Raw genomic sequence first — 27,418 nt, 5'->3', positions numbered from 1 at the left:
AGAGCTGTTTAACATGACATTGATAAAACAGTTCTTGGTCTTGAAGCAGACCATAAAACACCTAAAAAAGATAAAACTCTTGGCAAAGAGAAATGTTTTGGTCTGGTGCTTAAAGATCTGTAAGGTAGGTACTAGGTGAACTTCACAAGGAGAGCAAAGGCAAGGTTCCACCACTGAAAATGCCCTGTTTCTAGTTACTGCCCACCTCTGAAGACAGGGTCACATTTCAATACATTATCCAAAATCCTCTTTCATGAGACTGCTTGAGAAAAAGTTGTATTTCTTTTGTATATTTAAAATATTTATATCCCACTTTATTTTCATAGATTAAAGGCAACCTGTGCAAACATCTTGCAGTATAATTCTTTTTCAAAGAGGATGAAAACCATATCCAACTAAGAAAAAGACAGTAGGTTTACTCAGACGTAAAACTGTGTTATTAAATGAGGATTATTCCTCATTTAATAACAGGAAAGTAACCAGCCCTCTTAAGGCTACAGTTTCTATATATATATATTTGAAAATAGCATTTCTGAGTGCATGATTAATTTTTAAATATTTACCAAGATCCACAAATAGTTGCTTTCCTCCATGCTTCCCATTCACTATTAGAGAAGAAAGATCTGGATTTTCTGTCCATTGAGATGTCCCTTGCTCCTGCGTTCTGTGTGAATCCAGTGACCAGCTTTGTGGCACGTCCTTGGTCACCGTCTGGTTTTCAAGGCAATTAGGCAAATAAGCGGTAGCTTCATAACTCTGAGAAACCTCGGAGATTACCTGTTTCTCTGGAACCACTGGATCTTTATTCTTCGTTAGAAGAATAGCAGGTTGCAAAATTGTTCGTAAAAAGGTACCTTAAAATAATAAAAATTGAAAACATTATTAAAAAAAAAACTATTTCAGATCTCATCAGGAGCAACTCTGCCTGATCAGAAGTAATAAATCTAGTTAAGATCAGAAACAAAACCAGAAAGCATATATAGTACAAATTCCTAAGGTGACATGAGGACCAGAAAACAAAAGCTTCTTATATGTTTAAATTGTGGAAAACTGGAAATAATGAACCAGTGTATCCAATTCCCATAATTTACTGTGGCCTGAGCATGTCTCAACACTAAATTTCACCCAACCTCTTTCCCCTACTATTACTTGTGCTCTGTATTATCGGATTTCAGTCAAATAAGATGGTTTCATCCTCTCAATGTATACAACCATATTTTGTACACACTCCAGCAACTATGATCGTGGAAATTTTAATATTTATTTGCTTCATTTATATCCCACTTTTCTATCCAATGAGTACCAAAAGTGACTTACAAATTATCTTCACAACAACCCTGTAAAGTAGGTTAGGCTGAAAGTCAGTGACCAGCCTCAGGTCACCCAGCAAGCTTCCATGGCAGAGTGGGGATTCAAACCTGGGTCTCCCAGATCACCACACCACTCTCATAATGTATATACAATCCGTGTTTGCATTAAACTGTGGTGCAGTGGCTCGAATGCCGGATTAGGCCAGTCACACACTCTTAGCTTCACCTACATCACAGGGTTGTTGGGAGGGGGGAAATGGAGGAAATGAGAACAATGTAAGCAGCTTTGGGTTCCCATTGGGAAGAAAGGGGGGCATAAATGAATGGAAAAAAAACATAACGTAAATGTAGTGGTACCCAAAATTTGGGTTCTCCTTTTGTAGGCTATTTGAAAACTGCTGCCCGGTTACCCCATTCATTGAATTCCAGCAGGAATCTTGGGGATTAAACCTTCCCCTGGTCATGTGGGGATTCAGGAACTCATCTAAAGGACAGAACCATTCACAGGTTATTCTGTTAGCTTGGTAGGCTGTTAGAATAATCAGACTTTGGGGCATCTGTGTCAGTCTCTCCCGAATGTACTATCCACCTCCCAGTGGAGTCTCCCTGCTAGCCAAGAGCACCCTGACAATTTGAGTACACAAACCAACCTACTCATCACAGATACAGAGAAAAAGAGGCTTATAGGGAGAGGCAATTGCCATATCCCCACAACTCCTCCAGTGTTTTCTTCTGTTGTTCTTTCTCTTAGATTGACTGGTGCTTCTTTTCTAGTTCCCTCACCAGATCTATGTTTTCTTTCCCAGTTCTCTACTTCTACCATGATCCAGTTTCTTCTTTTTTTGAAATCTATTGCACCATTAATCCTCCTTCTCTAGTACCATATACAAGCACATACTTAAATATTTTTAGTGTATATAGCATATAAAGTAACCACAATATTTACAGGAACCCCATTTATTTTGAATGCATTTGAAATAGGCGCTACTTACCTATATCAATATTATTTTTAAAAGCAGCATTGTGGAGCTGAAATATTAAGTGGCAACTAAACTTTTCTTCAGTGCTAGAATCTAAATTCAAAACATCTTCAGCAGAACATTTCACTCCATAGTGTTGTTCTAATTTTTTGCTAACCAGCTGAAAAACAGAAAGTAGACCTCTTTTATGATTTTGCTGCGATTTTCTTTGGGAAGATGCACTTTTGTATTTATGAGAATTGCAAAGACTTTGAAAAGAATAAAGATAGGCTAAAAATCCAAACAAATATCCTCATGTTGAACATATCGTGCAGAAACAAGTCTCCACGTGTTCCTGTAGGAAAATATAGCAGAGATTGTGCAAAGATTGCACATTGGAAGTAATGAGAATAGATTCACAAACACACACTCCAGTGTAGCTCTGTAAGAATACTTTACTAAAGGATAAAAAATTAGGGTTGCATTTGGAGAAAATAACAAATTGCTAAGCTGACTACATCTTGCTAGATAAGTGACTTAAAGTAGAGACAAGAAGAAGTGAAGTAGTGGAAGTAGTGGAGAAGAAATGAACAAAGAGCAATAAAACTTCAGTATATAGCATCAATTAATTGCTCCCAATAAACTAACTGCCCAATAGAAAATCCTAATCTTACTTCATTATGCTTAGTGACTCCCCTTTCTACGGCGGGAATCTTATTCGAAGCTCTAACGGTTACATTCAAAGTATGTTTACTAATTAAGTAGGTAACACAAACAGTTTGACTCTTTCATGACTGAAATGAAAACACTTGCTAAATTCCCAGTTCCATGGTAGTTACTCACAGGTGAGGGCTGCACAGGGAGAGTTCACCTGTTTTCTTTTCCAGCAACAGTTCCTGACGTTTCACTGAAAGCTGCTCTAGTGGCTCTCTCAACTTCGGGGTGTGGGTTTACAACTGGTTCAAGGGACTGTCACTGAAAGGGAGAAGCTTGAAAAGCTCCTGTGCATGCAGAAGAGATGACAAGATTCCGCTTTGGATCCTGGCCAATATGTTCAAGATGGAGTGATAGCGAAAAGGGCATTGTAATCGGGACGTTTTCTTTTTAACCAAACCAAATGTTTCATGCCTCAGTTTGGCATCCCCCTTATCTTTTATAGATGGTGCAGGAAGTTAAATATGCTGTCCCACGCTTCTGTGTGGTTTCCAGACAGCCTTAGATCTGTTTACAGTCATAAATTCTGTTTCTGTCCCAAGTGCACGTCTTGTCAAAATTGGAGTGGCTCTGAAGCAAGGCTAAACTGTTGTTTATGTCCACAGGAACAAGTGTTGGGGCCATGAACTCCAAGCTCCCCTCTCTCCACATGTGCTGGGATAACTCCCTGCCTGGTTACATACAAACTGGCAAATTAAGGTTTTGGTTTGCAGTTCTGATTTGCAGGACGAGCACAAACCATAGTTTGTCATCTCAAATTATGGTTTCAGGTAAGTAGCCCTGTAGTAGAACAGCAGGATTTGAGTCCAGTGTTACTTTAGAGACCAACAAGATTTTCAGGGTGTAAGCTTTCCAGAGTCAAAGCTCCCTTCTTCAGATACAAATAAGAGTGAAGATCCCTGAGCCTTTATATCCCAGTCAGGAGGTGGTAAGGGTGATGCACAGAAGGGACTAAGGATGTAAATGTACAACTGAACTTTCATTACCAGATCAATAGAACCCCCAGGGCTCTAGAGGCAGGATTCATATCTCACGACAGATGCTACTTTCTGCTCTAATCAAACTGCACTGTAAAACTGTATCTTTACATCACTCCTCCCACCTCCTAACTGGGATGTAAAGGGTCAGGGATCTTCGACTCTCAAAAGTTTATACTCCGAAAATCTTATTGGTCTCTAAGGTGCCACTGGACTCAAATCCTGCTGTTCAAATTAAGGTATGTCACAAAACAGGATGGGAGGGAGGAAAGCGCAGTGCATGAGGGAATGGAGGAGGATGGAGCAAGCAAGTCCATCATGCCAAGCCATGGACTGGCATGGAGTCTAAACCAGGCCATACTTTCATCCAAGCCTGCGATACTATGGCTTCACAGGCATCTGCAGTGCCCCCAGTCAGCTTCAGATTTCATGTCCTCTGCTAAACTATGTGTACATGCTAGAAGACTAAACAGAATTACTCCAGTCTAAGTTCATTGATGGGCTTACACTGGAGTAATTCTGCTTAGGGCTGCACTGTAAGCATCCCATTGTGATAACTCTGATCACGTATCAGAACCTGGATGCAAATTTCTAATAAGGAAGTCTAATTTTTGGTCAGATTATAGGGGGTTTATAGGTGCAATACTCCATTCCAAGAACATAGGCTGGAGAAATTACGGTGAGTTCTGCCCAATGACTCTGTAGGTCATACTTAAAACATTCCTGAGGTGCCTGAAACTTCCAAAGAGATTCTACACTCTCCTTTGTCAGCTTAGTCAGTGTCATAGTTAGGGTTTTACTCACTAATGTTTAACTTAAATCTGCCTCCCAATTTTTCTTATATTATTACCTCTATTAAGAAGGCAACCATCTGCGGTCCATCAGCTCCTGGATTCACTGATACGTAAAATTCCAAATCAAAGTAAAGTTTGCAAACAGCCTTTTCTGGAATAACTTCATAGCAGTGCATGAGACTTGTTTCATGATGTCTGCTAGATTAAACAAGAATCACAGTAATCTTTATTTGTGACAATTACAAACATTACTTTAAAAAAATAAACATTCTGGTTTCTCTTTAATAAAACTGCAATAAAAGCGAAGACCCTGTAGCACCTGCACAAAAGTAGAGGATGGGCCATTCAAACCACTCCGTGTAAGGAAATAGCCCTGCTTGGCCACAGCCTGCATGAATTGTGGGTAATCGATGCCATTGTGAGAGTGAACCATACAGGTGCTGTAGCTGAAGCCTCTGAAGTTAAAGGCAAGGCCAAGCGTTCCAACTACTTAAGCTTATCTGATCCACCTGCAGTTCCTAAGAAAAGATAGTACATGATCATGGTAATGCTATGTGGGTTTGGTGTAACTGCTGAATGCCAACCTCACGTGCAATTGCTGGGCACTGACTGGTTAGTGAGATCCCCCCCCAGGTTACTAGGCAATTGGGAATAAATTGGAATAGTCAATTAATGGTTCTTGCTTTTGGATTACCTTAGCAACAGGTGCCTTCTCACCCATGAATTACAACTTTGACTTGATGTCTTTGACCTAAAAACTTTGATGCTGACTAAAAATGCTGTGTTCTATCTACAAACTACCATTATGGCTTAGAATGACAAGAAACTCTACTGGGTATGTACAGCGTTAGGTCCAGTTAGATCTTCGTTGTTTTATCTATCTTTTTATAATTATAATAAAATAATAACAGTATGCTCATCTATCGCCCTTCTGGACAGATTAGTGCCGTACACAGAGCAGTGAACCAAGTCAGTGTTATTATTCCGGCCCCCGCCCCGCCCCCCGCAAATACAGCTGAGGAGCTGGGCTGAGAGGAGTGGCTTACTCAAGCCCACCTGCAGAGTTCATGGCAACAGTGAGAGTCGAACTGATTTGCAACTCCATCACTTAACCCCTTTTATTAAAGAGTGGTTTATTAATGCTACAGCAGCTTTTACAGACTTTCCAAATTATAAACTCTTATGCACATTTATTATAAATATTCTTCATAACCGTATGATGATTCTTTGATCCTTGGCTTCAATCTAAACCAGTGCCCAGGTTGGTTTGGGCCAGTTACCTTTATAACTTTTGTGGAGACTCAGCACAGTTGACTCTCTGGTAATATCTCGTAAGGACAAAGGTTTGTTTCGCCTAGTCTCTGAGCTAGGACTCATTGGGAGGAATGGTGGCAGTACTACCAACGCTGTCTTCAGAGGTGTTCATTTAGGAGTAGGACTTTAATTCTTGATTCTACTCAATCCCCTTGGGCCAGCTAGACCTTATACTCTGCTAGCATAATGTCATTAAAAATAAAGTTTCTGTAATATTACGCCAAAGTGGCAGGCACTGAGCTGCAAAAGTGTTTGAGATTGCAGCCCAAAATCTGGACAGGATATATTTTTCTCAGACTTTCCATTTCAAAAGTATCCCCCAAACATTATTTAAATTCTTCCGTGTTCAAGAAGTTTTTGATGATTTAACACAAGAGTTTTTAAGAAGATTTGGTGTGGGGAGAGAGCAGTGGAACTATAATGCAGGAAATGGCTGCATCTCTTGCATCCAGTTCCATACTGCTGGAGTTTCAAAAGCTCACAGCAAATTCATGTTCTGACTGCTAGATTGAATTTTTGTCTAATTTTGAATTACAAAAAGCTGTCATTATTAATCATCTTGAACCAAACAAACTTACTTGAAAGTGATATCCAATGGACACGCTGGTTACATTAACTGTTCCACTGGACCTTAAAACAGGCATGGGTTTGAATAGTACAAATACAGTGGTATAGAATCTGTCCTTGTTTTTAGTTTTTAGAGACTTACTTGTAATAAAACCAAAGTTCTGTGTATGTTGTCACAAGATAAAACCTCTGCTTGTTTTCAGCATTCTTTTCCAGTGCAAATACATGAACATCCTTTTAAATAAACAAACAAATAAATCATATTAACAATAATAAAAAGTTAGTTCATCTTTTTTCATACAAGCTATACAAAAGCCATTTAGTAATTTGGTCCTTTGCTATACTTGGTTTCCTACAGATAATACTAACACAGGAAGGCTAAGCGTGGCTGAAGTATGACAGCACAGTGGGTTCTCTGTCTGCAAACCAAGAACTTTGGCCAAACACTCTTCCCTGTTATTGCCCACCACTTACTGAAGGTTCAGTCTACATATAATGGTTCACAACCATCACTTTGTTTAAATGGTCTACTGCCAATCAGCTTCTTTAGATTATCTCAGGTTCTCATATTGAGAGGGGTATTCTTCCAAATAAACTACTTTTACACCATTTATAATTTTATAATATGCTATCACGTTTCCCCTTATTCATTTATTTTCTTAACAAAAAGCCCCCCAAACTCATAGAATTATAGAATTGAAACAGGCCTTACATCTAGTCCAATCCTCTGCCCAATTCAGGACCAGCCTAAAGCATCCCCAACAAGTATTCGTCCAGCTGCTCCTTGAAGACTGTCAATGAGGGGAAATCTATCACATCCCTAGGCAGCCAATTCCACTGGTGAATTACTCTTAACGTGAAGAAGTTTTTCCTAACATCTAGCCAGTAGCTTCCCTCCTGTAGTTTAAAACCACTGTTTTGAGTCATATCCTCTGTTGTAGAAACAGCTTTCTTCCCTCCCCTAAGTGACTGCCTTGTAAATGCTCAAAGAGGGCAATTGCATCTCCCCTCAACTTCCTCTTCTCCAAACTGAGCATTCCTGAGTCCCTCCGTCTTTCCTCAAAGGGTTTGGTCTCCAGACCTCTGATCATCCTGGTTGCTCTCCTCTGCACCCGTTCCAATTTGTCCGCATCCTTTTTGAAATTAGGCCTCCAGAATTCCACACAATACTCCAGGCGGGGCCTGACCAATGCGATATATAGTGGCACAATGACATCCTGTGGTTTAGCTGTTATGCCTCTGTTGATATGCCCCAAGACTACATTCACTTTTTTTGCTTCTGGATTACACTGCTCATATTCAGCTTCCCATCCACCCATATCCCAAGATCTTGTTCACACACACTGCTACCCAGAAGTATATCCCTCATCCAGTGTGCATGCTTCACATTTTTGTTACTCAGGTGGGGAACCTGGCACTTACCCACATTAAACTGCATCTTATTCAAATCTGCCCAGTTTTCCAGTATGTTACTACAGAATTAAATTAACTCAGCATTTCGCAAACATGACCAAACTCAAGTACACAGAAGTTCTCTAGAAGGAACAAGAGTCCTAGCTATTATGGAACAAGCAGCATCTATTTCCCTTTGTTGATTCATTTTAAAGAACTGAAGAGTAGGCAAAAGTTTCTAATTGATTTTATCTGGCAGGCTTCTGTGCAAACCTTGCAGAATGGACTTGCTTGGCTAAATCTATATGATCTTTGTATCATTTGTTAACACAGTCCTCTGATAGCATGGAAAGACAGCAGCTACCTTAACAAGGAAAGAGTAAATATAACATTTCTTTAAATAAAAAAAAAACAATGAGCCGGCATCAACAGATAAGGTTGCTTAACAATATTTGTTGCTAGCTCTTTGGCGTTTCCTGTTTATGCCTCCAGCTGTCAGCTCTTATTTAAATTTAAAACAGAATGTGACTGATCTGTATCTTTAAATACAATAACCAATTTTTCCAAATAGCCATGCCCCCCAACAGTGAGACTTCATTGCTTCTAAATATATATATCAGAAATTATCAGGTTTCTTTAATATGAAACAATTGTTAACATTGTGGGAGATGTTATCAGAGTATTATCAGAGCAGCACATCTATGCAGAGCAGTACATGTCTTTACAAAGATGGCCCACTTTCCAGAAAGAGGTCTCAGGCAGAGGACCAGACGCTTCTAATTAGGGGTTTGGGTATTCAAGCAGCAAATGCTCCGACAGATCAATCAGAAAGGGTGGGTGAAAACAGCAAGGGTACTCCGTAACTGCAAAAACAGAGTCGGGAGCCAGATCATGCACCCTTGCAGGTCTTTTGTAAACACTCCCAGGCAAACCCAAATCATTTAGGGCAGGACTGAGCACAACAATACACTGCCATGTGGGACACATGATCCCGTTGAGGTTGTTTTTCTACTATGACACACATGAAATAGGTTTTTATACACCTGTAGTGTAAATACCTGAGCATTCTGATTCTCCAACTTATTTAGGACTGGACAGTGCTTCAGTATGACCCTCTTTTGACTTTGCTTGCACTGAAGGTGCTCCAAACTGGGTGCAAAAACGCTTGTGTTTAAAGCTCAGAATAATACCTTTATAGCACCTTGGTGACTGTTGGACCACATCCTCTAGAAGTTCACAGTACAGTCATTTATGGGTCCAGCTTGCGAAGGGTGTGAAGTAGTGGCGTGCACCAGAAAAATATTCGGGTTTCTCACTTCCGGTTTACCCAAAGCGGGAAAACAATTCGTAATAACCCAAATCCCAAAGTGGCAAGGCGTTTCGGGATTCAGGGGTTTAGATCACTTCACTATGGTCCGTAAAGATTTGGGAGCATGCTGAAGCTTTTAACTTCCCGCCTTGCTACCTCGTGGCTTTTTGCCCCCAATGGGGTGAAGAAAGCAGCTGGGCGTTTGAAAGCGACCCTTTTTGTGCTGCTTGCAAGCAGCACAAAAAGGATAGCTTTAAGTTTCAAACTTTGCACTGCCTGCTTCACTGGACTGCTTTGCACTGCTTCCCTCCTCACAAGTAGTAGGTGGTGCAATGTTTGAAAGCAGCCCTTTTCGTGCCACTTGCAGGTGGCACGAAAAGGGTGGCTTTCAAACATTCGCCCTGCCACTTCCCCCCCCCCACGGGAGGGAGAGGAGGGAACTCCTCCCCCTCCCATGGGAGGAAAAAAGCAGTGGGGCGGGAAATCTGAAAGCAAGCAGCATTTTTCTGGCTGTTTGCAAATGCAAACTGCCAGAAAAGCGCTGAAGACTGCTCCCACTTGACCCAAAGCTTTCCAAAGCGATCTGAATTGCTTCAGACAGCTTTGATTTGCTATTTCTGAATCGGGCCAGCAAATTAGGCCTGATTTGGGAGGGGGGGGGTTCTGAATTGGAAACCTGAATCGCACACTTCTATGATTTTATTACGTGAAGAATGGAACTGAATACTTGTTTCTGAAACTTCGTATGAAGTCTCCCAAGTATTTTGAGTCTCTCATGCTGGGGGCAGGGCATCAAATTAAGCTTCATGATTGACACACAGCAATAATGTGGTTGGAAAAAGAATGTCTCTTCAAAGTATATCAGCTTCTGTGGCCTCTCTGTTGCCATGTCCTGAGCTCCATTGTTCCTTCAGTCTGTGATATAGGTCTGGCCACTCTTTCCAAGTTTATGGAAGCAAACAAAATGTTGTCTTGTAAGTCATGCCAACAACTTTGTATCAGCAGAAGAGATGATGTTCCTGGTTTTTATGAACATGTCTTATGCTGTTGGAGTGGGGAGAAAGGATGTATTCTTAATTTCTTTTTTTGTAATTGTGATGGTAAATGCTGGTAAACATGAGACACTAAATTCCTCAGTTCTGCAAACAGGCAGCTCAGTAGAAAGCATTTGCTGAAGGACAGAATTTCTAACCACCACCTCTTCATTGCTGTGACTCATAACAGTATCTTCAGAAAAATGTAACTTTAAAAAAAAAATTTAATAGTAAAGATTGCAATAACTTTTAACAACAAATATACATTGAAGATGGTTTAACAACTGTATAAGAGTATCAAGTTCAAGCTCAAGTTAGCCTTTATTGGCATATAAGTATCAGGTTATAGTTAACATTTATACAAGAAATTGCAGTCTTTAAATAGTAAATAATAGTTAGACTGTTAATGACTACTACATGTTGGTCTATTTTACAATGGTGGTTAAAATATAAGACCTTTACAAATAGAGCAAGGCATCACAATATTCATTGGTTGATATGGTTTTTCCTCCCAAGTTATTTTTGGAAGCCAGAGTTCCGTAAACCAGGATTTGAAATTGGGAAGTTCTGTTTGTGCGATTTGGTCTGAGAGCTTTTCTATAATAAAGTTGTCCCAGACTCTGGTAAGGCAAAAGGACAGGGGAAACGGTCCCAAACTCCAAGGCAAAAGGCACACCAAGGACACGCCAAAAGACCGCTGCTGCAATCCAAAGCTTTATTCACAAGTGCCGAGGGTCAAATCAAGAAGACAGGGGAGCGCCCACACTCTCCGGCTGCTCCCGGCGGGAGATTGGCAACGGGTTTGCCAGGCTAAATTGTCCCGTTTCACAAGGCCCACAGCTTCATCAAAAGCCACAAATAAATCCTTAGTGTGAAGCGTATTTCTTTTACTGAAAAATAACCTGCTGGACAAGAATCAAGTTTCTTCTTAGTTTTGGGATTCGGTTTCGTTTTCGCAGCCATGTCGGACGCTCCTCTCGGCAAGTCCGAGAAGAAGCGGCCGAGCCGCCTGGCCGGGCGGCTGATCTGCAAAGGTTAGCCCCCAGACTCTCAGGCAGGGAGTCTGAGTCCGGGGCGCGGCGGGAAGAGCCCTCTGACAGATCGAGGCAGGGGGTAAATTGCCCGTTTGTCCCTATGGAGGCCGGCAGATGAGCGCGGCACCTAGTGTGCTGCCGGGCTATGGAAAACAGCAAGGAACAGGATTAGGCGAAAGCCTGCAAGTAAGCAAATCCCTTCTGTTACTACAAGCGTATGTGAGGAGTGGTGGGGTCTGAAGGTTAGAAGACTCGGATTTTTCCCCCCTCATAGAGTCTCGGAAGATTGGCGGTCCCCCCCCCCTAAAATGGCAGCGAAAAAGCAGAGTCCTGCTCTTGGCAAGTCAGTTACGGCGGCCTTGCAGAAGGGCGAGACGCTTGAGGAACTGGTTAAAAGAGCGGTTATGGAAGCCATAAAGAGCGGTTTTATGGAAGCCATAAAACCCTTTGTTGACAAGCTGAATGAAACAGATCAAAGGGTGGGCTTAATTGAAAGCGATGTGAAAGCCATTAAAGAAGCAGCGGGGGGGGGGGGCAGAGAAGTCTGCCCGGGAAAGTGCGTCACTTACGAGAGCAACGAACAGGGAATTAAAGTTGGTGGAAAACCAGCTGATCGGACTGCAAGTGGAGCGAACACAAACCATTTTGCGTCTCCAGAATGTTAATGAGGAGGAAAACGAGGATTTGTGGGATCTCGCCTCGGAACTTTTAGTGACACCCGCGAGGGCAACTAAAGAAGAAGTGAAAAGCGCCATTTTGGGAGTCCGTCGGGCATCTTCAAAATATGCAATGAAGCGGCAGCTGCCTCGCGAGATTGTTATCGAGTTTTCATCTAGGAGGGTCCAGGACAGTATCCTATATAATTCATACAATGCGGAATTGGACTTTCTGGGAAATAAAGTTAAGATATTGAAGGACGTTCCATTTTTAGTTCGGAAGAGAAGATTTAAGTACAAGAAGTTGGCAGCTCTTTTGAGGGAACGTGACATAAAGTACAAATGGCTACTCCCGGAAGGAATCGGGTTTAGTTATAAAGATCAAGCTTACAAGATTAATTCGGAAGATCAGCTAAGGGATTTTGTGGATAAAAATCCAGAATTTGGGCCAGACACCAAGCAAAAAGAAGAGGATCCGAAGCCTGAAGGGAGGGGGGAGGCAATGAGCGCTCTGGCGGTAGCTGCGCAGAGGGAATTGCGTCCGAGGCCCAGGGGAGGGAAAAAGATTTAATTTGAACTGTAATTTGTAATTTGTATGATCAACCACTCCATCACTACTTTATTAAGCTATTTTTTTACTATGGCAGTATGAAGGGAAAGCATTGAAATGTAGCGTTTAGTGTTTGTAGGTTACCTTCCCCTTTTTTCCACCCCCCCCTTCCCTTTCTCTTTTTTCTCCCTTCTTTCCTTTCCCTTGTGCTATTGTAGTCTTTTGTAGTTACTGTTATTGTAGTTTTGTATGTTAGATATTGAAAAATAAAAAACTTTTATAGAATTGCACCTGATGAAAAGAGCTGTGGTTCTCGAAAGCTTATACTACAATAAAGTTGCATCTGATGAAGAAAAAAAAAGTTTCTTCTTAGTTTTTGTTAAACAGAATTTCCTCTCTTGTCCCTTTTCTATAATAAAGTTGTCCCAGACTCTGTTAAGCCAATTTGAAACCTGGGGTATAAGATTTTCTTTCCAGAAAGAGGCTACAACTGATTTAGCTGCTGATAACAGAACAGCTATCAGATTCATGCAAGAAGATGGAATTGGTTCATCATGCCAATTGTTGAGCAAAATAGTTTCTGGTTGCATAGGAACAGTGTAATTGGTCATTAGTTTAATGATTTCAACTACGATGGTTGTTGCGGGTTTTCTGGGCTGTATTGCCGTGGTCTGCTAAGACCACGTTCCCCTCTTACCACAGTGTTTCCAACAATTGGGAGAAAATGCAGGATTTATGTGATGTAGTTTAGCTGGGGTTAAATACCAGTAGGTCATGATTTTCATAGATTGCCTTATGATATTGATCGTTTTTGTTGATAATGTATAAGATTGCCCACTGGTCACTGCTAAGATTGATGTGGCAGTCTTTATGCCATGATTTCTCGTATGGCAGCAATTTAGGTTTTACAATATTAGAAATAAAAATTTAGGAAAGATCATAGCTTTTATGATGTTTATCCTTTCCAATAATGTATGTATTTTTTATAAAATCCATTGCCCCCTGGGGTTTTGTTATTTTTTAGTGATTTGATAACTGCCATGATTTCCGAGGCCGATACAGGTTGTGCCATATTTGTGAGCTTGGTCAAGTGTATATGATTTATAGCTTTTGTGATAGATTAGTTGAATCACATAGCTTTGTGTAGAAATTGGTAAAAGTTTCTAAGATGTTTGAAGAAGACTGTAAATTTCCTTTTGAACAAAATTACTAAATCTAGAAAATTTTTGCTTAACATTCCAAGAAAGTGGGAGTAATGTTCTTGGTGTTTTTTGCCAATGTTTTTAAGGAACAAAATATTTTTATTTGTGTAGTCTCCATTGCTTCCAATTTTTTGCCTTTCTATGAAGATTTGTTTGAATATTTTCTTGCTACAAGATTTTTTGTGCTTTTCTTCTAAAGAGGTAATATGTTTTATTAGTTTATTTCTAATTTTGTCTTTCTTTTTCTTGTAGGTCAAGGCAAGAGAGATACACTTCCCTCTAACTACTGCCTTCATTGCATCCCAAATTATATTTGGAGTAACCCCACAATTTTTATTTTCGAAGTAGTTCTTGAGTTCCTGTTCAATTGCAGCAAAAGTTTCTTTGTGAAATAAAAGATTTATTTAGTATTCATTCTGGATGTCTTTTAGTGGCTTCACTAAGGGATAATGAGCATTTGACCCATGAATGGTCGAATCAAATCTTAAAGCCGATTTTTGATATGATGAGATTTATTAAATTAGAAATTAAAACAGTCTATTCTTGTATAGTTACTACATTTGGGAGGGGAAACAGGTATAATATTTCTCTCCTCGGTGTTGATAGCTTCAAATGTCTTTTAATTTTTTCAAACAATGCTGATTTTTTTTAGTGTTTTTATTTTGGGGTTTTGGGGAAAGTGTGAACAACCTCCTGGTTATCAACGACACTGAGGTCTCCTCCAATTAGGATTTCTCCTTCATGGAATGCCTCTATTTTGGTTAGGGACTCGATAAATTAGAGCTGATTGACACTGGGGACATACAGCGATGCTAAAGTAATTTTTGGGTGTCTAACTGACCTCTAACAAAGATATATCTGCCTAAACAGTCTCTTTCTATGGCTTCACAGCTAAACCTGGTGTTTTTTGATATTATAATTGCCACCTCTCTTTTTTATTTTTTTATTAAAGCAATAAAAGGGGTACAGAAAAGAAAGGGAGAAAACAGTACAAGCAGATGTGAAACTGTGTGCTACAAGGATTATTAAAATACAAAATACCAGAGTCATGACCTTTATGGATATTAAAATAGCTACTGAATATTTTTCCAGAATAAGCAACACATGTAAAGTTGAAACCTATTTCTACTTGTTATTCTAGTAATAATAAAGAGAGGAAAAAAACTATTGTCAACACTGCTTATTATTTAATACAACTGATTATCACAACCTTTGAGAGCCTTAAAGTACTATTAAGAATTCTAACCTATTTTTCTACTCCATATTTTCATTACCTTTTACTTATATTTTACATAACTGTAACAATGTTGACTTTTTGCCAGTGTTTCAATATTATAAAATCTATTATCTTTATAAAACTAATTATCTTACTATCAGGTTATCAAATATATCATAATGCAACTGTTTTCAAATCTGCAGGACTAAAGCATCTTATAAATTTTATCAGTTATAGGCAAAGTATTTTCCCCATTTCTCTTCAAATTCTTTAATTGGCCTTCTATTTATGTTATTTGTCAATTTTGCAATCACCATATATTCTGATGGCAAAAATTGCCACCCCTCTTGACTTCGAGGTGCCTGTAGCTTGGAATTGTTGAGACACCATTGTGACTTAAAAGATAGGGTACATTGTTACCTTGAGTTTCTAGTAAGAATAGTATGTCAGGGTGTTGCTTCATCATGTTGATACTCTCTTGTTCTTGATTTTATTGTTAAAGACTTCTACAATTAAGTGAGATTATTTTAAGTGACATAGTTAGACCAAAGAAAATTAGATTGTTTCATAGCTAGTCCTATAATAGAGAATTTTTTAACCCCAAGTTAAAGATATTTATCATATTTGCACTTTTGAGGCGTAGCCAAGGTTGCCTCACTGTACAAAAGGTTATATTGATAGCTAATCCAGTAATAAAGAGCACCATTAACTCCAAGTTAAGGACTTACAGCATTTTTGCATCTTTGAAATTTAGCCAGAATTGCCAGCAATTGGAAAAATATAATTGGCCAAAATTATATAGCTATTTGCTAAATTGTATGTTGTTTGAATATAACTTGCTTGAGAATCTTCCCCAAATGGATTTGGCCTTTTGGTAGTCTCCTTTCTGTAGATAAGGATGATGTTTTATGAACACACTAATGATTTTGTCCTCAAAAGTAGGATCAGACAATCACGTTTTCCAAGACATTTTCACAAACAATGACAGAAAGATTAAAAGAGATAACTCCACATATATGAATATGTACATTTACTAAAAACATGCGGATAACAATGCAAAGTGAATGTAGATGCTGCTGACCTAGCGTAGAAAAGCTTCACAAAGCTGTTAGACCCAAAGCATCCAAAGGGCACTCACAAACATTGCTAGCATTTTAATGTTAGTGATATACAGGCTATTAAAGGCTCAAAGAACCATTTTGCCACTGACATTTAAATTCCAGGACTGTTGATCAAAAAAGCAAAGATAAGGGGTACTGCAGCACTGCAGTGAGAAACATATATGGGATGAAGAAAAAAGAAAACATTTGGTCAGTTTTTACAGCAACTGACACATTTCCAGGAATTAGCCAGAACCAGGAATAACCATATTTTTAAAAAACCTTTAAATTACCATACTGATCAGAAATTTTTAAAAATGAAAAGGACTTAACTTTGAAGACAGCAATAAATAATGTTAATATTCTGCTGAGTGAGGTGCTGGTGCACTGTTTAGATGCAGGACAATGGGGTTTCTGAATGTGGATACTTCAAAGGCTATTTTGGGGTGACAAAACCAGTGTTTGAATTGGCAACAGTGCATGTCTTCTTGTAGGGGACAGTCTCTGGAGTGCAGAGATGTGTGATTTGGGGTAATCCAAAGATTGTTTTGGGGTGCAGCTCCCCCCCTTTCTGCCTGTGCATTTGTCCTGAGGGCACTCTACTCTGAAGCAGTTAACACAAGAACTGGGGTTTGCCACAGGATCTAGTATAGGTCCACACGGAGGGCAGAGTGCCCTGAACATGGGGGTATATGATACATGCTCCTCCAAACTTTATTTTGCGGTGTAGCTTTTCAATTTCCCTCAATATTTGTGTTTGGATTTGCAAATAAGGAACTGGGAACCAACTTCAACTTTATAGCTTCATCTAGCTTTGCACATGTGAAAGAGCTTGCTGGGTAGGGGAGATATAAATAAAGAAGTATACAAACATACAATCCCTTAACTACAGTTTAAAGCAGGACAATTCAAAAGCTACTTCTTTATGTTTCAATTTGTCATTAGTTATGATCTCTTTTAAACATAACCCAATTTTAAAGTAAACAGTAAAATAAATATTATGCTGCTAACAAAGGATTCCAGATGCTGCAATCAATGATAGTGATTCCCTGATAGAGTAGGTTTTCACAAGACAGAAACTATGAAAAATCAGGTTCATTGTCTGGGTACAGTATCGGACATACCTTGCTGCTTGATTCACTAATATCTACACTGGCCAGCTCCATATGTTACCATCTTTGGATGATAAGCCCGTTGCAAACCCTCCTCTCAGATTCAGGCCTTGCCACTATTATCTATATTTCAGCAAACTTCCATTTGGATTACAGTGGTGTGCTCTATGTGGGGCTGCTCTTGAAGACAATTGAATAGTGCTAACCAAATTCTGCAGCCTTCCTTTCTGCTGGAGCAGACCCCCTCTCAAATATTCCTCACTGTCCTCTTGAGATGGACAGAGGAGGCTCCGTACTGGGATTCCTCCTTGGTAGAGATGAGATTGGATAGGAATTTTGCTGCACTGATTCTTTAGAATATCCCTGTCTTTGGACAAGACATTTGGAGCTTTTTTCTGAGCTTACTTTGCAGCTGTCTTCATATTACTGCTCTTAGTCAGTTATATTTTTCTTCTTGCTGTTTTTACTCTTTGTGTTGTTTTTATTTGACTTTGTTGGTTAATGCTTTGCATAGTTTGAGCACAACTGTATTTCTTAAATATATTGTAACCAGGGCTTTCTTCTGGGAAAAGAGGTGGTGGAACTCTCAAGAGGAAAATGAGGGAGAAACACATGAGATACTTTGAACTAATATTATTTTCATGCGCTATGGACTTACATCAACTTTAAAGCAGTTTCCAAACTTTAGAAATGTCACCAACCTCCTCAGTTCTTTTTCTGGTCTCGTTTTTGATGTCTAGCACTGAATGATGACCTTGAAGCAGCCATGTTTTAACATACTTTGTTGGATCAAACACTGTCAAGGGAGGTCCAACGATTCTTATAAACAATAAAGATGTTATGGTTTTGACTGACAAGGAGGACCTTTCTGGAGTGACAATCAGGTTCATCTGGGAAAATCCCCTTTCGCACTCACTGGAGGAAATAGCTATCATGTTGAGAGCGCGCCGAATCCGAGAGAGTTCCTTGGGCATCTCTTCTCTGAGTTTTAGATGTTCTCTGAAGGCTCGAATGGCTTCTCTTTCATTGAGCTGAAATCTTCTTGCAAGTGTACTTATTTCTTCTTCCCCACAGAGAACGTTGTCCCTTGGGTTTGCTGGCCAATTCTTAGAATCCAGAACTCTTCCACACCTTGACAGTTCTGTGTCTTCCTTTGAAAGCAGTCTTTTCTGAAGAGAAATTTTAAGTTGTTCATAGAATGCAACGGGGGAGATTGGTGGGTCATCAACTCTATTATTTCTCTCCAGTGGGATACCCTTAAATTGCAGATCTGCTGCTGACTTGAGTGCTTCCTTATAATAAGGACCTGGAACAGTGCCTCTCTTACCGCAAATATCAACAAGGCACTGAATCTTGCAGTGGGCTTTGTAAAGATCAATATTTCTCCCCTGTAAATCTAAACTCAACTCTGACAGTTCTTGCAAAGCGTCACAAATCAATCCGAGATCCATAATAAATTCAACCGATGTGATCTTTCTATGAAGATCTTCAAATATGCTCTTCTCCTCTCTGTCTTGACCATCTTCTGATCCAGCTTTTTCAAAATGAAGCACTAGGGCTTCATAATCCTGCCAAACAGCCAAAACAGTTCTGTAGCTAGATGCAACCCATTTTGAGGACAGAATCCTTCCAATTTTTAAAATCTCCATCTCCAACATAGCTGCACATGACTTGAGCTGCTTTGCATTTTTGGGAGATGAACGATATATGACATACAACTTGTCCAAAAAACTCTTAAATCTATTGATGCCAGAAACTTCTTTGACAACATCATGTACAGATAACTCCAGCCTATGGCTAGCACAATGCCATACAACAATGGCAGGGAACGTGTGTTTGAAAAGTTTTGAAACTCCTCCACGGGATCCCAGCATCACTGCAGCACCATCACATGTCAATGAAACTAGATTTTCTTGTAAAAATTCTTCAGTGAACCCTAGTGACTCAATATGAGACATCAAACTGTGGTATATACCTTTTGCTGTTACATCTTCCAGCTCTAGCAAACCAATGAAGAGATTTACAGGCTCTTCCATGTCTATTTCCTCAATGTAGGTGCGAATGTATACTATCAGTACAGATTTCTGACTCACAGTTGTAGATTCATCGAGTATCAGTGAGATTTTACTCTTTGAATCAGTAATCTTTCTGATCAACATGGTTCTCATTTCACTGCCAATGTGATTGATAATATTTATACAGGCATTAGTTGAGTGCAAAATTCTCCCCATATCAATACCATTTAATTCTTGTAAATCAATTTCAGCTTCAAAATCATTAAAAGACTGGTTCTTTTTAGCTGCCTTATATGCAGTACGGAATATGTTGGCAATTTCCTTCTCTCTGGCTAGTGACTTCAGACATACTGTTTCGAGTCTTTCCTTTTTTCCTCCTTCAGTTATCCTAAGTGCAGCTTTATGACTTGCACTTTCTCTATGGTCAAAAATCTTTTTTCTCAAAGACATTAGTTGCTGTTTCCTAGTTTCACCGTAAGATCTTATCTCACAATTTACCCATTCTCTAGAAAGGCGCATGCCCACATTCTTCTCTGTGCCTAAGCACCCAACATTTTTGCAGACAGAGCAACCTAACTTGCCATCATGAAAAAGCAACCAATCATTTTTTTCCACAAAATCATTCTTCTGCTCTACCGTCCAACAATAGGGCCAGAAGCTTTCACTGCCTTCAGAGACCCAAGTGGAACTCCCTGAGTCACTTGTTGCACTTTGAAGTTCGAAACCTGAAGTACTGGAAGTTGACATTCCAGCTGGATCGATTGATACTGATGAGCTGCCTTCATCCCTTGATACCGATGAGCTGCCTTCATCCCTTGATGCTGATGAACTGCCTTCCTGTGCTTGACGCTTCCTTGCAGCCTCAGCATAAAAGTCCGACATCCTTTTCATGGTTTTCGTCACTGGTCTGAAAGAGGTTTGAAAGAGGAGCCATTCCAAATGAACAATCACAGTAAAATCAGTAGAGAGTCTTCCTGCCTCTAACTTGCTCTCTGGGTACCTAGATCCAGATTTGTGTTGTCATGTTGTCTGTTTCTCTTGGTTGACTGGGGAAGACACAGCCACAATAATGAAAACAGGTAGCTTGTGTCCTGTCACCAGTCACGTATCTTTGGATATGGCCCCATGGATTTCAATTTGCTACCACAGCAGAAATATTTGTACACTCTCCACACACATGCACATTACACACCTGTCTTCTAATACTGCAAAGGCCTCCTCCATCTCTCCCCCACATTTTCTAAGCTTCCCTCCCTGAGAGAAAGAGCAAGAATTAAAACTGCCCTTTGCCAGCCCACTTTTTTGCAGCTGGGGAAAAACTAGGCATTCAAACAGCCTGGTGATTCCACAGAGTGAAGTTAATATGCACTTATGCAAAATGCCACAGCACCAGGAAAAGAAAAAGGAAAGAAAAACAAGGCAGTGGTGCTCTCTCTCCAGTTGGAGCAGAGAATGAGGTGGAGGAAGCAGAATGGAGAATCGTAGCTATTGGTGCGGTCCTGCAGGCCAAGCCTATGCACACTTCCCTGGGAGTAAGCACCAGGGATAAAATGGTGCTTGCTCTCCATAAACATGCATTGTGGAGACCCAAGATTTGAGTCCAGGAGCACCTGAAAGGCCACCAAGGTTTCCAGGATATAAGCATTTACGAGTCAAAGCTCCCTTCCTCAGATACAAGTAGGAAAGGAGCTCCCTGAGGACTTATATCCCCGTCAGAAGGTGGGAGGGTGTTACAAAGAAAGGAGTCAGGATGCAAAGGAGCAAGATTTGGGTCCAGTAGCACCTTAAAGACCAACAAGATTCCCAGGGTATGAGCTTTCCAGAGTCAAAGTTCCCTTTCTCAGTTATCCTCAGAAATCTAGTTGGTCTTTAAGGTGCCACAGGATGAATCTTGCTCTTCTACTACAGACCAACACTGCTACCCTGAAACTATCAGGATGAAAACGGACAATGCAAAATGTAATCAGCCTAACTGAAGCAGGGGAGAAATGCCCAGGGACAGGGTTGGATCTAGGGTTGCCAGTGCCCAAGGCAACCCAAGTCCAATATTCCCCCCACGGCACTGCGTGATGACGTCACTTCCGTGATGTTATCACTCAGGGGCCCGGAGGCATGCACAGTACACTGTGGAGCTGGCGGCGGCAGCATGGGCAGCTGAGCAGAGGGCTGGGATGTCGCTCATAACATTCACCTACTCCGCTGACAGGGCGGCCAGCTTGCTGCGCGCTCCCTGTCCTGCATGCACGGCAAGCCAGCCGCCCCGTTCGCAGGGCAGGCAACCAGTGCAGGCGGCCTCCCAGCCCTCCACTCAGCTGCCCACACTACCACTGCCAGCTCAAGTGTGCTTCCAGCTGGCAGCCGCACCTGGCACCCCCTCTTTGGCGGCGCTGGGGGCAGGCTACCCCCCTGCACCCCCCAGTTGATCCATCCCTGCCCAGGGATAGGAAACCAGGTCCCTGTTGCTACGGAGATCTGACCCTGCATGCTATTCTCTCCCTCTCTCTCCTAGGGTCTGAAAAGCAAAAGACTGAAAAAAGCCCTGACGAAAGGACTTGGCGGGGAGGAGTGCTGGCTCTGCAAAACACCAGTGAAATTGAGAAGCGTCCCTGCCTTCACATTTGGGGCCAGTCTTGTACCTGTGCCACCGCGCACTTTTCCCCACACGCTTCTAATCACATTAGCGCACCTACAATAATAGCCTCGATGGGGGACAAATGCCGTCCCCTTGGGGTGGGGGTGTTTTTCCTTTCTGGCAGAAAGGAGGAGTACCACCATTTCCTCCAGGGGAACTGATCTCTGTCTGGAGATGAGGGAGGGCGGGGCCGCTGGATAGGCGAGTATTTTCAAGAGGTGTCGGAACGCCGTTCCATGGTGTTCTGGCTGAAAAACAGCCCTGATTGTAATTAATAAATGTCTATATTATAAAAACGCTACAATGGAAAGTTAAACCTGTAAAATACTTTATGAGCAAAGTCATTTTGTGAATGATTTACCTCTTTACAATTCTTGGCAAAGTTAAATGCTTGAATTTGGCGATGAAACAGTTTCCAAACAGAGGATGGTTGCCACGGTTTGGACAGCTGTGGTCTGTAATGTGAGCAGAGTGGCTTTTGTTTATACTGAGATGCTCGTTCTTCAATGTCTTTCACTCTTTCTTCCCATTTTCTCTTTGTTTGTCCTAAAGCAATCAACAAATCAATAGTTAGCGCTATCCAGAATACGCCAAATCAAAAGCAATTTTTTTTTATTTCAAGATTTCCATTTATCAAGAAAAGTGAAGCTCATGAAAATTCAGAGGCAAGTATTGCAGCTCCGGGAATGGAAAAAGACTTGATTCTCTGCTCCTTGACTACCAAATGCAGACAAAACTTTGACTTGTTTGTTGGCTTGCCCCATATGACATTTCAGCTTTGGAGCAGAGTCAACAAGAAGGTGAAGATCCGAACACTTCCACGATTACTCAATCAGTAGACGGGAGTACTTCTCATTCTGTCACCTGCCACCCTGCATTCTGACCGAACTGAAGGGAGCAGATGGTCATTGTACACGCAAGTGGTATATCCCGTAACACAGGTATATTCTCAGGGCTTTTTTAAAGCTGGTAGGTGGTAGAACACCTTACTGGCACCTCCCTCAACTGTCCCAACTGAGTGCATCAGGATGGGCCATCTGCCTGTCAGGATTCCAGATTGCACTGTGAAGGACCTGCTGGCGATGTTTTCAACCTTCTCGGCCCTCCTACCCTCCTCAAGCCCCTATGCCCCTAGTTAATCAGTAACTATTAGTTTACTGTAAAGGTTTGAAAAGTAAACTTACTGGTGCTCATGAAAGGCACTTGTTAGAGGAGAAATTACTTAATGTTAGATCATTTGACTCATACAGCAAATCTGGAAATATCTGTAATAAAATGTATAAAACATATTAATACAACATAGCCAGTGGTGAAATCTTTAATTTAATTTTTATCCACAGAAATTTCCCAGCCTCAATATACCTTCTCGGTTAGTGACAGCACTTCAAGATTAAGATAGAACAAAGGAAACAACACAGTGTTTTTCATCCTGTAGACCCCAACCCAAAGGTGGGTCACAAAGCCTTTGAAAATGATCCCAGACCATTGTAATTTTATTGATTTGTGTTTTTTTAAAAGACTATCTTCCTTCCAAGTAAAAATGGACTTGTAGATCAACATAGCAAAAACGTTAGAAACCTCAGAAATGACCAAAAAAATGTCCAGTATTTGCACTAGCCAATTTTTTTCTTGTTTTGTTCTCTTCAATGGGAATTTTTACTTTTACTCTTGTCAGCTACTAATATTCTTCATGAAGAACAAGTTGCTCCATCTTGAAGAACATTACAAATACTGGCAGGAAAACAAGTAATAAATGGGAACGCATGCTTCAATTGATTTAACAGGGGTGCAACTTTAATCATGGAGAGTACATTTTGGTCAACAGAACAGCAAGTTAATGTCCCATATTTTATTTTTTGAAGCTATTTTGGTTTTGATGTGTTTCAGCAGGGGTCGGCAACCTAAGGCACATGTGCCAACAACTACCCATCTGACCATTTTGCTTGGCATTTAGGGCCAGAGCTCTGTCCAAGCAGCAATGAAGGCATTGACAGCAGTACTGCAGCTAGCAGGGAGGCAGAAGACAACACACACGGCTTATGCCCATCATTGCCTCCTAGACCTGCATAGATACCAGATGCTTCCAACCTCATTCTCCTGCACGTCCAAACCAGCCTTAAGTGTACAAACACTGGGTTGGATCCATATTAAATTTTCCGCTAACAGAAGGCACTTCCGTCAACAGAAAATAACTTCCCACTGCAATGCTTTGATCGCCCTGAGATGCCATTCCTGGAGGATAGGACCCTCAAGAGTGGCATAAGAGGCAAATTGGAGATCTGCAGCAAAAAGGGGTAATTGGTAGAAATTACCGCTCCTCTTCTGTTAGCAAAAAATTTAGTCTGGCTCCAACCAAAACTATCAACAGGATGTGTATGGTGGAGATGTGGCATATGCTATGTCCACTCTGGGACATTCCAAGTAATCCGACACACCACTTATCTTTTCTACAATTACAATTTTATCCTGTTACTTGTTAATTGGAATTTTAACCAATGGCAGAATAGGTCACATGCAGGTATGTAATGTTTTACATGTAAATAAGTTTGTGCATGTTAACGTTGGGGTTTTTTTTAATACTGATTACTGTGGGTTTAAATCCAGGCCTCTGAAGTAAAGGGGGGGGCTCGATGGGTAAATGGAGTGTGATGTGATTGAATGGTAGCTGTATCCTAGATGGTGGAGTGAGCTGCAGTTTTAGTCTGAGAATGGAGGGAAAGGTTTTCAGTCTGTCAGACTGTGTGTATCTCAAAGAGAGGTTATTCTGTCTAGGTCTATGTGGAAGCCTGAAAGGGTCTCATTCTGCCTAGGTCAGGCAAGGTGTGTGGAAAGGCCTGAGTGAATCTATGTCTGTGTGGGTAAGAGCAGTGTTTATTCTGTTAGTGAAGATCTGTGGGGAAGACTAGTCTTTGTGACTAGGTCTGTAAATATAACTCTAAGAATATATAACTACTTTGAAACCACCAACTTTATGAACCAATATACTTTTCAAGACTGCAACTATCACACTTATGTACTTATAAAAAATTCTACTGTTGGTTAAGCAAAAAAGGATCCCTTCTTGTAATACAGGACAAACAGAAGAAGTGACTTTCATGCAGTGAAAATCTTTTTATAAAATTGAGGAAGTCAGGGAGGCAGCAATGTATAGGTCACGCACAGGGGCAAACTCTACAGGTAGTGTTAGCAATGGGATTCAAATCTCAAAGGGAAGGTGTTCTAAAGGTTAAAAAACCAAGGTAAAGAACACTTGAAGCGCTTTGTTTGTGGAGAAAAAAGGAGTGTTGGTTGTGACCAGGCCCGCCTAAAGGTAAAAGTTTAAGGTAACAGAAGGAGGAGCTGCAAATAAAAATCTAAGGCATTTTAAACAGAATTGTTACAAGGTATATTCCCCCAAAGCAGCAGAAAAACGTTTGCACCTCCCTGCAAAATCTCTCATCTAAGAGAGAAAAATCACATGATACTTTTTATTAAGACCAACCAAAAGTAAGTGCAAGCTTTAATAGACTCCAGAACTCTTAAGCCAGATGTTCCCAATTTTTTTCCCATGGAAAAATCGAGGGCTGTGCACCCCAAAAATAATCAGGTAAACCCGAAGCAGGAAAAACATTTGAAACACCCAAAACCCAAAGCGGCAAGCCGCTTTAGATTCAGGTGTTTGAATCGCTTCAGAATGCTCCATAAAGATTTGGAGCATTCCAAAGTGATTCAGGGGGCTAGGTTTTCTCCCCCCACCCCCACCCCTCTGCCGGTTTAAGTGGCAGGTCCCTTTAAACTATCAGCTGGCAGGAGGGCCCTTTCCGGCTTCCTCCGCCGTGTGGGCCCACACAGCAGCGGAGAAGGCTGAAAATGCCCTTTCCACCCCTCAAATGGCTGCCCCTCAAATGCCACCCCAGCATCAGAGGGAAGGTAAGTATGGGGCTGGGGGGGGGATGAGGGGTTGGGCTGTTTAAAGGGCCCTGCTGCCTGCAAGTGGCAGGTCCCTTTAAACTATCAACTGGCAGGTGGTGGGGGGATCCTGCCTGCTGCCTTTCAGCTGATAGTTTAAATGGCCCTGCCGCTTGCAGGTCCCTTTAAAGTACCAGCTGTCAAGCGGGCCCGTCACCTTTCAGCTGATAGTTTGAAGGGCCCTGCCGCTTTCAAGCAGCATGTCCCTTTAAAGTACCAGCTGTCAAGTGGCCCCCTGCCACCTGATACTTTAAAGGGACCTGCCGCATGCAAGCAGCAGGAAAGGGGGCCTTTAAAGTTGCCCCAAAGTTTCAAGAAGCAACCCGAATGCTTCGTGGAAGCTATGAGTCGGGATTCCCAAATCTTTACAAATAGTGTCCGATTCGGGTATTTTACCCAAATCAGACACCCAAAGCGCACACCCCTAGAAAAATCTCTAAACTATTTTCTCAAATCTGGAAGAATCCCCACCTATGAAAATATTTACAGGCCAGAAAAAGTTGATGGGGAGGAACACAATTCAATTAGCATTAAATTATTTTCAAGAACATTTATTTGTAAAGAGCTGAGCACTCTTTCTCTCTCTCTCTCTCTCTCAAGTCAGCTTACAAGAGGGCTTTTTTTCAGGGGGAACTCAGGGGAATGGCGTTCCGGCACCTCTTGAAAATACTCTGCAATAGTGCTTGAAAATAATATGATTTCAAAGAATCCCATGTGTTTCTTCCTCATTTTCCATTTGAGAGTTCCGCCACCTCTTTTCCCAGGGAAAAAAAACCCCTGAATTACATCATAAGAAAAAAGTGAAGCATTTCTTCTTTTTTGTATTATCTATTTTTTTCAAATATGAAACTATCAAATCAAAATAAAGTTTACTTAAATATCAAAATAAAGTTCACGTCCAGTCATTCTTGGCTAATTTCTTATGCAACCCCTGAGGAACCTCCGTGGAATCCCCAAGTTCTGCAAAAACCTGATTGGGAAACACTAATTCCCCACTCCTCCCCTTGAAGCTCTCTCAGCCCCACCCACCTCACAGGGTGTTTGTCGTGGAGATAATAATGACATACTTTGGAAACGGCTCTGAGCGGGCATCAAGTTGTCCTGAAGGGCCCTATATAAATCGAATGTTGTGATCATAATTATTATTAAGAGTTCCTCCGGTCTAAGGCCATGGAAATCAATGGGCTTAGACTGGAGTAACTCTACTTAGGATGGCACCGCACAACTCTCAATACACCGCCCTGGATTAACATATATATTAAAAACCACACGAAAATGAAATCATCTGGTCTTTCAGCAGCCCCAGAGGCATTAAATTAGACACAGAAAGGCGCGCCAGACAACAAGGCGGCGTGCATGGCGGGCGAGCGGCCTTCCCTGCCTACCACCTACCTCGGAGGACCGCGGCGACTGAGGGAAGCGTCTTCCGAGGCCCCTCTTGAGAAAAGGGGGGAAAGGCCGAGAGCAGCGAAACGGAACCCGCCGCCGCACTTTCCCGCTCTTTTCATTGGTTCCGTCTCCTTGTTGCTGAGGCCGCGGCTGCTCCGGCGGGGGCCGCCTCTCCTTCCCGCTCCTCCTCCGGC

The 27,418-nt window shown here is 41.2% G+C and overlaps 1 protein-coding gene across 2 annotated transcripts in view; it reads right to left on the bottom strand.

The window, feature by feature from the left end:
- PRIMPOL (primase and DNA directed polymerase) overlaps window positions 1-27,313 on the bottom strand; it is a 34,057-nt gene extending 6,744 nt beyond the window's left edge. The window contains exons 1-7 of one of the 2 annotated variants that reach the window (XM_054990703.1): window positions 27,228-27,313; window positions 23,072-23,152; window positions 22,249-22,433; window positions 6,778-6,869; window positions 4,811-4,952; window positions 2,303-2,450; window positions 564-854 (exon numbers count right to left, since the gene is read on the bottom strand). In XM_054990703.1, coding sequence (XP_054846678.1) covers window positions 564-854; window positions 2,303-2,450; window positions 4,811-4,952; window positions 6,778-6,869; window positions 22,249-22,433; window positions 23,072-23,081 — 868 coding nt within the window. In that variant the 5' untranslated portion in view covers window positions 23,082-23,152; window positions 27,228-27,313. The remainder of the gene's footprint in view (window positions 1-563; window positions 855-2,302; window positions 2,451-4,810; window positions 4,953-6,777; window positions 6,870-22,248; window positions 22,434-23,071; window positions 23,153-27,227) is intronic. The other variant, XM_054990704.1, reaches the window with a different exon arrangement.
- Between the last annotated feature and the right edge of the window lie 105 nt (window positions 27,314-27,418).

This window comes from Eublepharis macularius, chromosome 10 (assembly GCF_028583425.1).
Source record: "Eublepharis macularius isolate TG4126 chromosome 10, MPM_Emac_v1.0, whole genome shotgun sequence".
Taxonomy (NCBI): Eukaryota; Metazoa; Chordata; class Lepidosauria; order Squamata; family Eublepharidae; genus Eublepharis; species Eublepharis macularius.
The sequence above is the reverse complement of the archived record's forward strand: the minus strand, read 5'-3'. Positions and strand labels throughout refer to the sequence as shown.